Source organism: Aptenodytes patagonicus, chromosome 3 (genome assembly GCF_965638725.1).
Source record: "Aptenodytes patagonicus chromosome 3, bAptPat1.pri.cur, whole genome shotgun sequence".
Classification (NCBI taxonomy): Eukaryota; Metazoa; Chordata; class Aves; order Sphenisciformes; family Spheniscidae; genus Aptenodytes; species Aptenodytes patagonicus.
In genome coordinates this window covers 11,896,325-11,908,709 of record NC_134951.1, presented here as the reverse complement: position 1 = coordinate 11,908,709, position 12,385 = coordinate 11,896,325, and the positions used below count along the sequence as shown (strand labels likewise).

The following is a 12,385-nucleotide window of genomic DNA, read 5'->3' as shown; positions in this document are numbered from 1 at the left end:
GTTGTAGGAGTGTATTTTCTTTGCCTACATTAGAATGTGGTATTAAATAAAGTGCTGCTATAAACTACTGAGCCTATCTGTATTACAGTGATGACTTCCCATCTGTGAAACAGTGGAGCCAGAAGAAAAATACAGCTTTTGTGACACCGCTCATGTCAGTAAGAGTGGTACTGATGAATTTGACAGAAAAACTAGGTAATGTAATATGCTGCTGGTTGTCATCAGCACCGCAGTCAGTGTTACAGGCCTTGATTGTTCTTTTATCCCACAACAGAAGAATGTCATGAGGATTTCCTAAACATAAAAGGGTTCAGATGTAGGAAATATCTTAAAAAACATTTACAGTACCTCGAAAAACCTTGAAAATGAAATGGTTTTAGCCAAAAACACGTGCTCTTTCTCACACACATACAAACTAATTAAATAAAACTGCTCATGAGTGCTGGGCTTTGGGCAAAAGTTTTGATTTTTTATTATAAAACCAATGAACATTTGAAATACTGTAACATGTTGAAATAAAACATAATTACACAGACATCAAAAAGTTTGCAAGCAGATATAGAGAAAAAAGCAGAAGAAATCTGGAGTCTACCAATCTTGTGAGCTGCTCTTTATCTCCTTCATTCTTCTTTTTTTTTTTTTCTCTTGATGACAGAGGTTATCTTCAATGCTAAACAAAGACCTTGGGCAACAACATCCTGGCCCCAATGAGGTCAATGAATGTTTTCCATTGGCTTCAGAGATAGCAGAACTTTGCTCATTACCCACATACTCATTAGCACATCTAAATCCTTGAACTTGCTGTACTTGTTTCTCCAGTGAGGCCATGTATTTTCTTGTTATGCATCTGCTCCAAACCAGTTACTTTCCAGATAAAAGCCCTTTGGTCTATTCAGTCCATTCATAAACTGCCTGTATTTCCCCTACACTGAGACACAAACACCAAGAAGTGCAGATTCTAGACAGTGGGCTGCTAAGTGGCACCAGTTAAGATTAACCCTCACCTGTCTGAAACAATCCTGCTGTGCTAAATTTCAGGGCACATTGTACAGCTAGCTACCCCAAAAATCACAGCACAAGAGAACTGCCCTTTAACATATAGTAGCTAAACTCCAAACACAAATACATTGCTGCCATTAATTGCTTCTCTGAAGGATGCAGCTGCTTTGACAGCTATGCAACAGATGAAGGCTATCAATCATGTAAAGGTGTTGAGCTGCAGGTAAAGCTCAGATATCCAGCATCAAGGACTGGGTGGCTGCCATGGCAGAAGCACGGAGCTCTCCTCTGGCTCAATGATGCAAACAGAAGTGCTGCTGAAGCGATGTAAAGCCATTAGCATCCCTGGTTACTCAGCATCCCACGTGAAATGAGTTTCACAGCATCAGCCCAATGCCTACGAACGTGCATACGTTTAACATGCATTAGTAAGGTAATCTTCCCATACAATCTCCAAAGGCACAAAGTCGAATGCAGATGGAGATTTGACAATCGTTATCTCATCCTTCAAGGCAGCACTTCTACGATGGGTCGGGTAGAGGCACAATCTCAGGACCGTCTAAGAAACCCTCACAGCTACCACCAGAGCTGCTGGTGGTGGGGTTCAGCTTTTAGTGGTGTCAGCTCAGCGCTATTTATAAACCACAGTATTCAACTGTAACACATTCCCTCCTCCATACTATAAGCCCTCTGACAACGAGAAATACACACTCTTCAATAAATACCGAAATGACATTTTTAAAAATTTCGTTCACAAATTTAGTTTATATTAGAATATTTAAGTAACAAATTGATAAAAACTTCCAAACATCAGATTAAGAAAAATTATTTCAAAAAGTTACTTCAGTCTACTATAAGTACAAATGCAACATGCTTTGGACATACAGACTTTAAACTTTAGCCCACCATGAAATCTGAGGAGAAAAAAGGGTTTAGACCACCTTTCCAAATAAGTTTAAAACCTCCTCTAGAAATTTTCCCTTGTGGAGCAAGCTAGCCTGACGTGGGGTGAAAAGTATAAATATGTCAAGGTATGAGGCAAAAGTCTGACTGTAGCAGCCAACAAGGATTTAAAAGATTTAGGAGGTTTGAGAACAATCCATGTTACTCTCCCTTTGTCTCTGAACAGTGCTTCCTTCTGTACATTAGTAGCCTACCGATGAGCACCTCTGCAAAAATGCCAGAGACCAGACTAGCTGGTGGACCCTCCGTGGAACTGAAGTACAATCACGGTCAGGCACGTCCCGACCATTTCTACAATGGCATGTAACACTACAAGTTGACAAACAACATGACAGTGAAAAACTAAGAGGACTTAATGCAACCAGTCAAAACCCATTCAACAGCTTTTAATCAAGGGCAGCAGTTTGTAATGAACAGCCACTCTGTTTCAACGCCACCTCCTGTGCACAGCGTGCTCATTCTCGCCGTTCTCTCACACACTCACGCGCTCTGGCTCACAGCTCCTCTTCTCCTCTTCCTCTTGCTGGGAGGTCTTCTAGAGCCTCTCTTTATTTTGGGCTCAGTGCGGCATCGCAGAAAGCAGAATCCTTGCAGCTCATCAGCATGCCTGCCCCATTGGGTTGTCACTCTGGCAGCCGCACAGCTCCCTCAAGTCTCTTTCTTCATTTTCTTCCTCTTCCTCCTCTCCTTTTTTCCAGGTACATCTGCCATACAAACAACAGGAGCCAGTGCACAAACCTTCCATGTACAATCGCATTCCAGGGAACTGTTGGCTTTTCGCTTGAAGAAGGGTATTTTGGGGTTCCTGGGTGTATTTTACAAAGGCCACCTACTTACAAGGGTAATCCAAAGTCATGGGGAGGGCTCTGAATGTTTTTAGTGGGCTCTGACTCACACATACATTTGCTCCTGTTTCACATTTAAAAGCGCTGTGCAAAAATTACTCCCACTAAATGCAATCGCAGTTTTGCTCATTAACTCTGGCAGGAGCAGGAACAGGTATTTGTCACAGAAAGAAATGTAACAGAGCCTCTCTAAGAATTAACACATACAGCTAAAGGAGAAGCATTTTGCACATTCACTTAAAAATACATTTGTGAACATTTCTCGGATTACGCATTATTCTGAAACCAAAATTCATCAGATGTGCAAAAAAATCACTTACTGTTATTGGATGAATTATTAGCAACATCCAAGGATTTTCTGAAGGAAGCACAGACTGCATCACTGCTATGTTTTGTAGATATCAAGTCCCTTGGGCCTTCTTCCATTCTTGTTTCCAAACCTTGCTGGGGCTTAATTGAAACAATATGCTTCACTAAGCATATGAGTTAAACGAAGCATATGCGAGTACAAAATATGAGAGAAAATGTCATTATTGGAAGGAATTAGGGTATTTAAAGAAACTGCAGGACAAATTAGTTTTTAAATGATTAGAATATTCTGGGATGTCATCTACCTACCTCCTGTTTATTTGTTTTAGAAGGGATCAAAGTACGGAAATTGTCTTTCATTACCGTCTTTCCCCTTGTTTTCCCCCGTGAATAGAAGAACAGCGAGATACATTGAGGTGAAAGTACTGTAATTGTATAGTGAGACTGAAGACTGTGTGCCCAGTGACTGCTAATGACCACAGTCCACAGAAATACTGGAGGTAGCACAGGGCGCGTGATGAGCAACTTTGTATGTCTGGCTTCATAAGTAATTTCATTTTTGTATGTCCATCTCCAAAGTATGAGCTTGCACAGCAGCAGACACCGCCGGCATTTGGGGCTGACGTGCAGTACAAACTCCTTCTGGCCCATCATAAACATGCCAGAAGAAACAATGCTGTCCTGAGGAGTCTGAACAGCACTATTAAGATTATTCATTAAGGTACATACAAAGCTAAAGCAACTAATTGGATGTGCAAGAAAGAGAGTGGCCTGGCAGCACTCCGGTAATGGATGGGCTGTCCTAATGACCATGTGGATTGTGGTCAGTGAGTTAGTTAAAAGCTTTTCCCTTAAAATGGGAGCATCAGGAGTTCAGGGAGCAAAATTGTCCCAAGGATCAGGAGAGACCACAGTGGGTGTGAGCGGAAGACAAACGATACTACACAGCTGTACGAGTCCAGAGCAACATATTCAGTGACAAGTGCATGAAAAACAATTAGGGGTGTCCCCCCCCTATTTCTCATTTCACTGAGCAGCAAGGACATCACAGCCAAGGACTGGTCCAAAACCCAGTCAACACTGTTCCTTTGCACTTCCTATCCCAAATGAGCTGACATTTTCCACAGCCTTCCTCTGTTGCACTCCAAGACATTTTTCTCTCAATAAGCTTTTCACTGATACAACATTGGTCTCGCTTTATCTTCACTGGCTTTTGGGAACCACCTTTGCATTACTGTTAATATCTCCAGGTGACCTTCCGCCATAGATTAAACACAGCCCAGTTGTACACTAAACTTGGAGTGCATTTCCCTGAGAAAGCATTTTTCATTCCATGATTAAAGCCATCTGCTCCTCTCTGCATTGCAAAATCAAACTGTTTTGTAAATATGTCAGGGAATACTGTGTTGCAAAAACCCACTGGTCACTGTGCTCACCCTTCTTTTATGGGAGAGCAGGGAGAAAAGAGAAGAGAAGAGGAAGCCAGAAATGGAGAGGAAGAAAAGCCCCCCTTGGGTCACATCATCCTAATGGAGAAGACATCCCCCTCTGCTCTTGGAAAACCAGACGTTACTCTGGGAATACAAAATACTCACATGCCTCAGTCCAGCTCCACCCCTTGCTTCCTTCACTTCAATTTTCTTCTTCTTCCGCTGCATTTTGCTTTCGAGTCCAGAAAGGCAGAAATGAATGCCTGCTTTGCCTTTCGGCAAATCCTGAAAGCATCAGAGATTTTATAAGAGGAGGCCTGGGATAGCTGATTCATGTTTTTTTCAGGAAAACTGATTACCTCCAAGAGTGTATGCTGACAGTGTACAAGCAGGGCGTCTCTCTGGATAAGGTACATACCTTGGCTTAAGACAGCTGTTTGCAAAAAGCTCAGCACACTCTTCCCACTGCTGCCAAAGAGGGACATTTCCCTGGGCTTCTAGAAAGCATTTAAACAGCAAGCTTTCTGCTTCTACCTCTCCACCCAAGCTATGACTGTATCACTATCAGCAAACCCTCTCACTTAAATCAATACGTCCCAGCTGCCTGGGATGGTGTGAAGGCTGGTGTCAGCTGTGGACTCTACACCTCTTTTAAGGCCCAGGTATTCAGGAAAGTCAGTGGCAGTAGAAAGAGTTCATTCACGCAGAGTGGCAAACACCCAATGTTTGCTGCTCAGGACTGCAATGCCACCCGGATGATGAACTCTCAGAACCAGCCAACTCCCCGAATCCATCTCACATGTCCTCCAGGTGTGTCCCCCAGCTCCAGCTATCTCAGACAGGCCAGGGGAGTGACCACACCAAGCGCCTCCTCCCAGCGTGAGAAAGCCCCCACGACCAGAGGAGTCCAGCTCTAGGGCTGGACTGGACACCCCAGTCTGGCTGAGACTGACCCCAGTGGAGCAGCTCTCCCTTGGTCATCAACGCTGCTGCCTCACCTTCTCCTTCTCGTCCCCTGTCTGATGCTCCTCATCTCCCGTCCAGTTTCCCCACTCTTCCATGGGAGCCTTCCAGTCAGAGTCTAGGTCAATTGCTGAAGGATCATCTAGTAGGACAAGCATATGAATGAGTTATGTTCAAATCCATACTACTTCCCAGGCTCACACTAGTAACACAAATGCTGCAAAGAGTTTCCGTCATCTTCCTGCTTGCCGATGGGATGTGTCGGTGTGCATGTATGCACATGCATTTTAAATGTATTTTAAAAAGTATACATTGACTGCTAATTCACAATTAGTGACTGCACTCTTCAGGACAGGAGGAAAATTAAAGAAGGGCAGAAAAGCACACACAGGAACAAAAGCCCTTCCAGCCCGTGCTTCAATAAAACAAGCTTTACAAAACTAATAGCATGGCTTGTCAAACATTTTCTTTTAATTTCAGGGAGAAGGATTCAGGCATATCCAGAAACACTGGCAGAGAGAGCAGGCTCTTCCACTCACTACAACACACCATCCTCAGGGCGATTATTTGTATGGAGGAGTAATATTAGCAAAGGATTTGTGCATTTGTTAATGCTCTCATTGGCTTTTCTTTCCTATAAAAAAATAGTACCAAGTGCATTCTTGTCTTCATCTTCCTCTTCCATTTTCTTTTCTCGAATGTAAGCCAGAAAGGCACTGACACGGCAGATTTCCAAAGCTCCCTATCATGCAACTCTAAATATGCATGAAATAGGTAACACCTACCCTGCATTGATTCTGATCATTTCATGGGGGCTAGGCAGAAAACTTTTGAAAATCTTTTAGATTTCTGTATCTGCCAGCATCTGGTACCTTTGAAAATCTGGCCACAAGCCCTCAGCTGCCTCTGCACAAAGCACTGGCAAATGATCCTCAGGCAAGAAGGCAAAACAGACCAGCCTAATTTCTTTGTCCAAACTGAATGAGGTGCAAAAAAGCAAATAAATCAGCATAAGATGTTGAAAGGACTACTTGATTATTTTTTAATGGTTTGAATGTAACAATCTTAAGTCTTATCCTAACAGGGAGAAAGACTTTCAAAACACAACATGAAATAATAACTCTTAGCTGATCACATCTCTTAAAATAAAAACAAATATAAAAAAATCCCAGGCTGGATGGAAAAACTTCTAGTTGAAGCAGGGCCAAAACCAAAAGCATGCTGGGGATGATAAAAGAGAACTGTTTCCAAAAAGTTGCTCTGTCCAGTTTGCTGCCAAATGTTATAAACATGATTATAAACATTGCTCAAGTTTCTCAGTTTAAAATCCATGCCCTGTACATAGACAGTATTTCCTTCCTTCTTCAAAAGGGACAGGAACAAGTATTTTCTAATGTATTCCCCAAAAAATTCCGGTCTAAGTATTTTAGGCAAATGAATGCATCTAGATTCAAGAGATGCACAATATTCATGAATGACTCAGATGTCTGAAGAACAGTTTGTGTAAGCTGTAGCATGGGATAGCACCACCAAAAAGCTTCTGCTGCTTCTCCCCAGTTAGGTTATATGAGGGTCTGGCTCACAAATTCTGGAGGATTTAGCTGTTGTGGTTGAAGGCGATATCAACCTGCACTCTCCACCCCGTATCTATGCCAGAAGGTGCACCAGGGTGAGGACACAGCAAGTCCCAGCTCTGCAGACCGTGTGTGCACACTCTGCCTCTGCACTAATATACCCCAAGTGTGCCATGGCAGCAAAAAATATAGGCAAAACCACGCTGCTACTGCTAGAGAGGAGGCAAATTCTGGCTACCAGGAAGGTACACAGCATGATGCAGGGACTGGTGAAATGGCACCGAGACTTCACGAATGACAGTCCCTCCTGAGCTGCACGGCAGCAGCTCTGCTGATGGATGCTCTCGTGGGTGTGGAAGCAGAACGGTCTGTAACTAAAAGAAGGCACACTGGAAGCCATGACTATCGTTTTCACTTATTTAACTTCCGATCTCTCAAACAGTATGTTTAAGTACTTATTTTTAAGCATGAAAATAGTTTTAATGGGTAAATTCCTGCAATGGGCTTAAGTTCATGCTTCGCCCTTGTCATGCAGGTAGGCATGAAGCTCAGCCAGGCAGCAGTGACTCTGCCTCATCTCAGAATTACTCTTCGCAAAGCATTATGTCCCAGGGGTGTTTAAAATCAACTCAGAGTAAAATTAAGTGCAGTGTAAGATCCTTTACAATTTGATGGATTTGATGGGAAGATAGGATTAAATGTACTTATCCTAGAGCTCGGGTTTAAAACCTCTCCTGTTGTGTAGCATTATTTCCCTTCCAGCTACAGTGACATCTCCTGGAATGGCTTTAAACTTTGAATTATCTCTAATATTTTTAAATCAGCAACTGGTCCTCCTTGGGTCACAACTTCTCTCACAGGCTAAAACTGGTCAGTAATTCCTTCAGTAGGAGAAAACCATGAGCACAAAAAGGAATGTGCCATGCAGCAGCAAGTACTCCTGCTTCCTTGGTGGGTTTAGCACTAAGGGAGGTAATCTCTCCCAGCGCCTCTACAGACCAACATCTTGATAATTCCTGCTGTTCATTTTTACAAAAGCAGTGCTGTTAAATGCCATTTGCCAACTAGATCCTTGCATGCAGCCCACCTCAGTCCCCCAGCAGCTCCACCCAGACAAAGCTGTGCTTTTCTGTTCCCTGCTAGCAGCAAACATGTCCCATTTGCAGTGTGCATTTCAGGGCCAAGGTGACTTCCACATACCCCGTGTAATGAAGATACTTTAAGATCCTGAAGGGCACTACTTTGAAGGTGTCTTCAGAAATCAGGGAGGATGCCAGCACTTCTGCAGGCAGAAAGTCCATCCCAGCGCTGACCACCCAAATGCCCTTGGTCTCCAGCTGCCTCGGCAATGCTGGGGAGCAGCCAGCTGTGCCCTGGGAGGTGTCGGGGAACAGGCAAACAGGGCCCCACAGCAGCAGGGTCTGGTCAAAGGGGACAGTCAGCAGGCTCCCTATGCCGGCTGATAGAGAGGGTAGAGTAGAGTACTCTACAGGCTGAACCTAATTATCTGGCCTGGAAAACGAAGCTGGAAAGTACTGCAGCAAAAATCAGTCTGTCACCAAGAAGGGGATTAAAAAATTTCTAGTCCAGAGCTGTAGGTTTGGATCCTATGCTATCAGCATCCCTCTTTGGCATGATCTCCCCTGATATGGTCAGCAGAAACCTAAGGGAGAGCAGCCCTTCATCTGGCAGAGCAAAATCCTCAGTGGACTGCATATTGTCTATGGTGCTGAGTCCTCCTGTGGCTGCTGTAGAAAACCTGTCCCTTTGCAAAGGGCAGGTGGCTGTGTAATGAGCACGGTCCTAACCCAAATCCTTGCTGAGCCCTCACTTGTAGGCCACATGGAATGCATTCAGTGCAAATGGATAGGCAATTTCCAGTCTAAAGCTTGCATTTAGGTGTTACAGGTCAAAATTATTGCTACCAACAGTTGGGTGTAGGAGTCCCTCATTTGGCACCTTCCTCTAGCATAATTCAGTAGATGCAAAAATATCAAATAAATCCCAGACTGAAGACTTCTTTTAATCGAAAGAAGCTGCTTATTCCCATGAAACAAAGGAATTAAAATTCATTTTAACCCCAGGACAGAAGGAAGGATGGGAGTCATGAGACACGGGTGCTTTCTGAAGGCTCCAGGGAAAATCTGCTTTGGCAATCAAGAAGGATTCATTGGGAAGATGCCAAGTCACAGGTAAAAAGACAGCCCTTGTGGTCATGAGACAAACTGCATTTGTGAAGCAGAATGTGGGTCTTCTGAGACTGCCCTGCGCTGCCGCCAGAGCATAGGCCCACTGTGCTTGGAAGCAGACGCATGGCATAAAATCTGTATTTGTTTGCCTTGGAACCAGACACAAGTGCTCTAAAACAGCCCAGCCGGCCGCACTGTGCAGGTTACACATTTTGTAACAGCAAAACCAGCCACAGCCTATAGTGCATTTTGTGAGACAGCTAAGCGTAAGTACAGAAATGTCACCAAAGGGGCAGCAGCAGACGTGTGGTATAGTTGCACAAAGGCAGTATTGGGAAACACGTGCAAGCAGTTAAGCCATCGAGGTACAGCACAGGAGGTAGAGCAGGCAAGAGATGTCTGGTGGATCCAGAACAACCCTGCAGAAAAAGCAAGAAAGGTGCCTGGCAAAACCAGCGCAGCTCCCGGGCCCGAAAGTAAAGGGAACTATGCCAGAAGCACCAGAGATTTTCTCTTTGTGGCAGGGCTGAAAAGCATGCAAACAGTAACAATGAGAAGGGAAAAATAGGGATGAAAGAAGTTGCCCACTTTGGAGCCCCCTTCCCTCATGAGGGACTGCAGCCATCAGTGCTAACCATGTGGCTTCAGCTCCGAGACACTGAATACCCCTAGCTAACGAAAGCTTAAGATTATTATTAATTATTATTAATAATAATTATTAAAATTATTATTAAGGACCAATTGTTTGAATATGCAGAGACAATGACTGATGACAGAATGAGGATTACAGAATCACTGAGGTTGGAAGGGGCCTCTGGAGATTGTCTAGTCCCACCCCGCTACTCACAGCGGGCTCAGCTACAGTAGGTTGCTCAGGGATGTAGCCATGTGGGTTTTGAGTATCTCCAAGGATGGAGACTCTGCAACCTCTCTGGGCAACCTGTTCTGCTGCCTGACCGTCCTCACCATAAAAAAAAAAAGCTTTTTCTTATGTGTACATGGAATTTCCCATACTTCACTTCATGCCTGTTGCCTCTTGTCCGCTCACTGGGCAGACCAGAGGCAACCACCCCATCAGGTGTTCATGCACGCGGATGGACTCTGCTGGACCCACTCCAGTATGTCCATGCCCATCTTGTACTGGGGAATCCAGAACTGGGCGCAGCACTCCAGATGTGACAATGACTAAGAATTAACCATCAGCAATGTGTATCATTAATGAATGTCAACATAGCAGCGTGTTGTTTTGAAACCAGCCTGATTTATCAGTCTTTTAGACACTCCCATATCACACTCCCATATGCTTTGACCGCTCAGTTCGTAACTACTAACTCCCTCTCTCCCTCTATGTACATATGCTTTCAGTTGCAACAACACTTAAGCCTCAAACTTTTTGTGAGTTAGGCTGTTATTATTACTGGTACTTCACAAAAAGATAACCTGATGCGGCACGAGGAGCCAGACAAGGCTGCTCCGCGAGCCGGGGCAGAGGCAGGAGTCCAGCATCCAGCTCCTTCTTCTGCACCAGCCCATCACAGAACAAAGAGACTCATTAAATGTACTGATCTGTATTTGATAAAATGACCCCAGCTCATATTCAGGTTATAAATGGCTTTTTTTTAGTTCACAGGCCCGCAAGAGCTAACAGGCCTTGTTTAACTGTCAAAGAGCTCATTTTGCCTGCAGCGCAGACCTTAATGCCAACCATTACCTCATCTAAACTCAGGGAATACATGTTCGTGAGACTCCTCTCTGCATCAATATCAAGGCTGATGATTCAAAGGAAAAAACCTACTACTACTAAGAAGTAAGCTGTAAGGCAGGCAGAAATCCTTCCATTTCTGCTTTCAATCAAAATGCATCTGCTCTGATGTTTGCAAGAACAAGCTGCTGAATTTGCTCCTATCTGTTCTGCTCTCAGACAGACACGGCACCAAAAAAAGAGGAGCTCTGCCCAGCTTTGCAACTGCAGATCAAATCCAGAGCGTGCCAAGTGTGACATGTGCTAAACGCAACGCAAGGAAACGCTGCTGAAGAGCCACCTATGTTGCCTCCCTCCCTCCTGCGCCACCGAGCCTGGGCTCAGAAGTTACAAAGGGCCCCGCGCTCATCAGCAGCAACGTGAGGGTAAACAAACACAGCACTAAGGGAGAGGAATGCTTGGGGCTGGTTTTTTTTTTCCCTAAAGCAAACTATTCTATTTATAAAATCCTCTGATGGCCAAGCTGATGCATCTGCTGCAGAGTCTCAGTTACCGCTGGGCAGAGAAGCAAGACGACCGCAGTCTCTTCTCCTCAATGCATTCAACCACTCTGGGTTCTCCTGTAGTTAAGGCAATCAGAGCAGCTAGAGCAAGAAGGGATCTGCTCGGCTCGTCAGACATCATCCCTGCAAGAGCAGGGTAAGGCCTCCCAACAACAGGGGTATAAATAGATACTTCACTCGATTCTGACCAAAAGGTCAAGAGAAAAGGCCATTTAATACCCACACTGTTCATGCCAAATTATTCCAGCCACTCAGGACCCACGCTGGCCTTTCAAGCAGATTTTAAAAGTTGAAAAAAAAACATTATCAGCCATAAAAAGACTGAAATCCTGATTGCCACAGTCCACTGGAGTTTGATTCTGCACCTGCGTTCTGGGTATTACAGAGGACATTTTAAGTTTTGTCAAAGGTACCCCGAGCTCTAGCAGCGCCCTGTCCTTCCCACGGCTCTTCCCCAAGCCACCCACTGAGCCTGGGCTGGGGGCTGCCTGGAAAGGGGCCACTCAGCTCCACCTTCCCCACCCAACAATGGGAGGGAGGGGAACACAATGCTTCAGTTATGAAAACCAAACCCAACTTTGAATTTGTTTTGCAAATTTAGTAATCTGAGATGATTGCTAACACATGATTTTTTTGAAGCACAGAGCCCATAGTGCTGCCTCTGGCTCAGGAAGTCCCTGACCCACTCTCTGCTGGGTGTGGGGAGGGACATGGGGGGATCGCCCTGCGCTTGCCCTGTTCCTTTGCTTATCTACCAGCAACTGCTATGTGCAACTGCTGGAGAGAGGACCCCAGGCTATGGGAGCCTTTAGACAGCCTCCCTACGGCTGGCCTTGCTGCCCAGAAGC

General features: G+C 44.7%; 1 protein-coding gene across 1 annotated transcript in view; it reads right to left on the bottom strand.

Moving 5' to 3' along the window:
- Nucleotides 1–453: 453 nt before the first annotated feature.
- Nucleotides 454–12,385, bottom strand: part of LOC143158852 (uncharacterized) — a 31,422-nt gene continuing 19,490 nt past the window's right edge. The window contains exons 8-11 of the mRNA XM_076335306.1: nt 5,545–5,651; nt 4,712–4,831; nt 3,128–3,257; nt 454–2,666 (exon numbers count right to left, since the gene is read on the bottom strand). Of these exons, the coding sequence (XP_076191421.1) occupies nt 2,611–2,666; nt 3,128–3,257; nt 4,712–4,831; nt 5,545–5,651 (413 nt within the window). The 3' untranslated portion in view covers nt 454–2,610. The remainder of the gene's footprint in view (nt 2,667–3,127; nt 3,258–4,711; nt 4,832–5,544; nt 5,652–12,385) is intronic.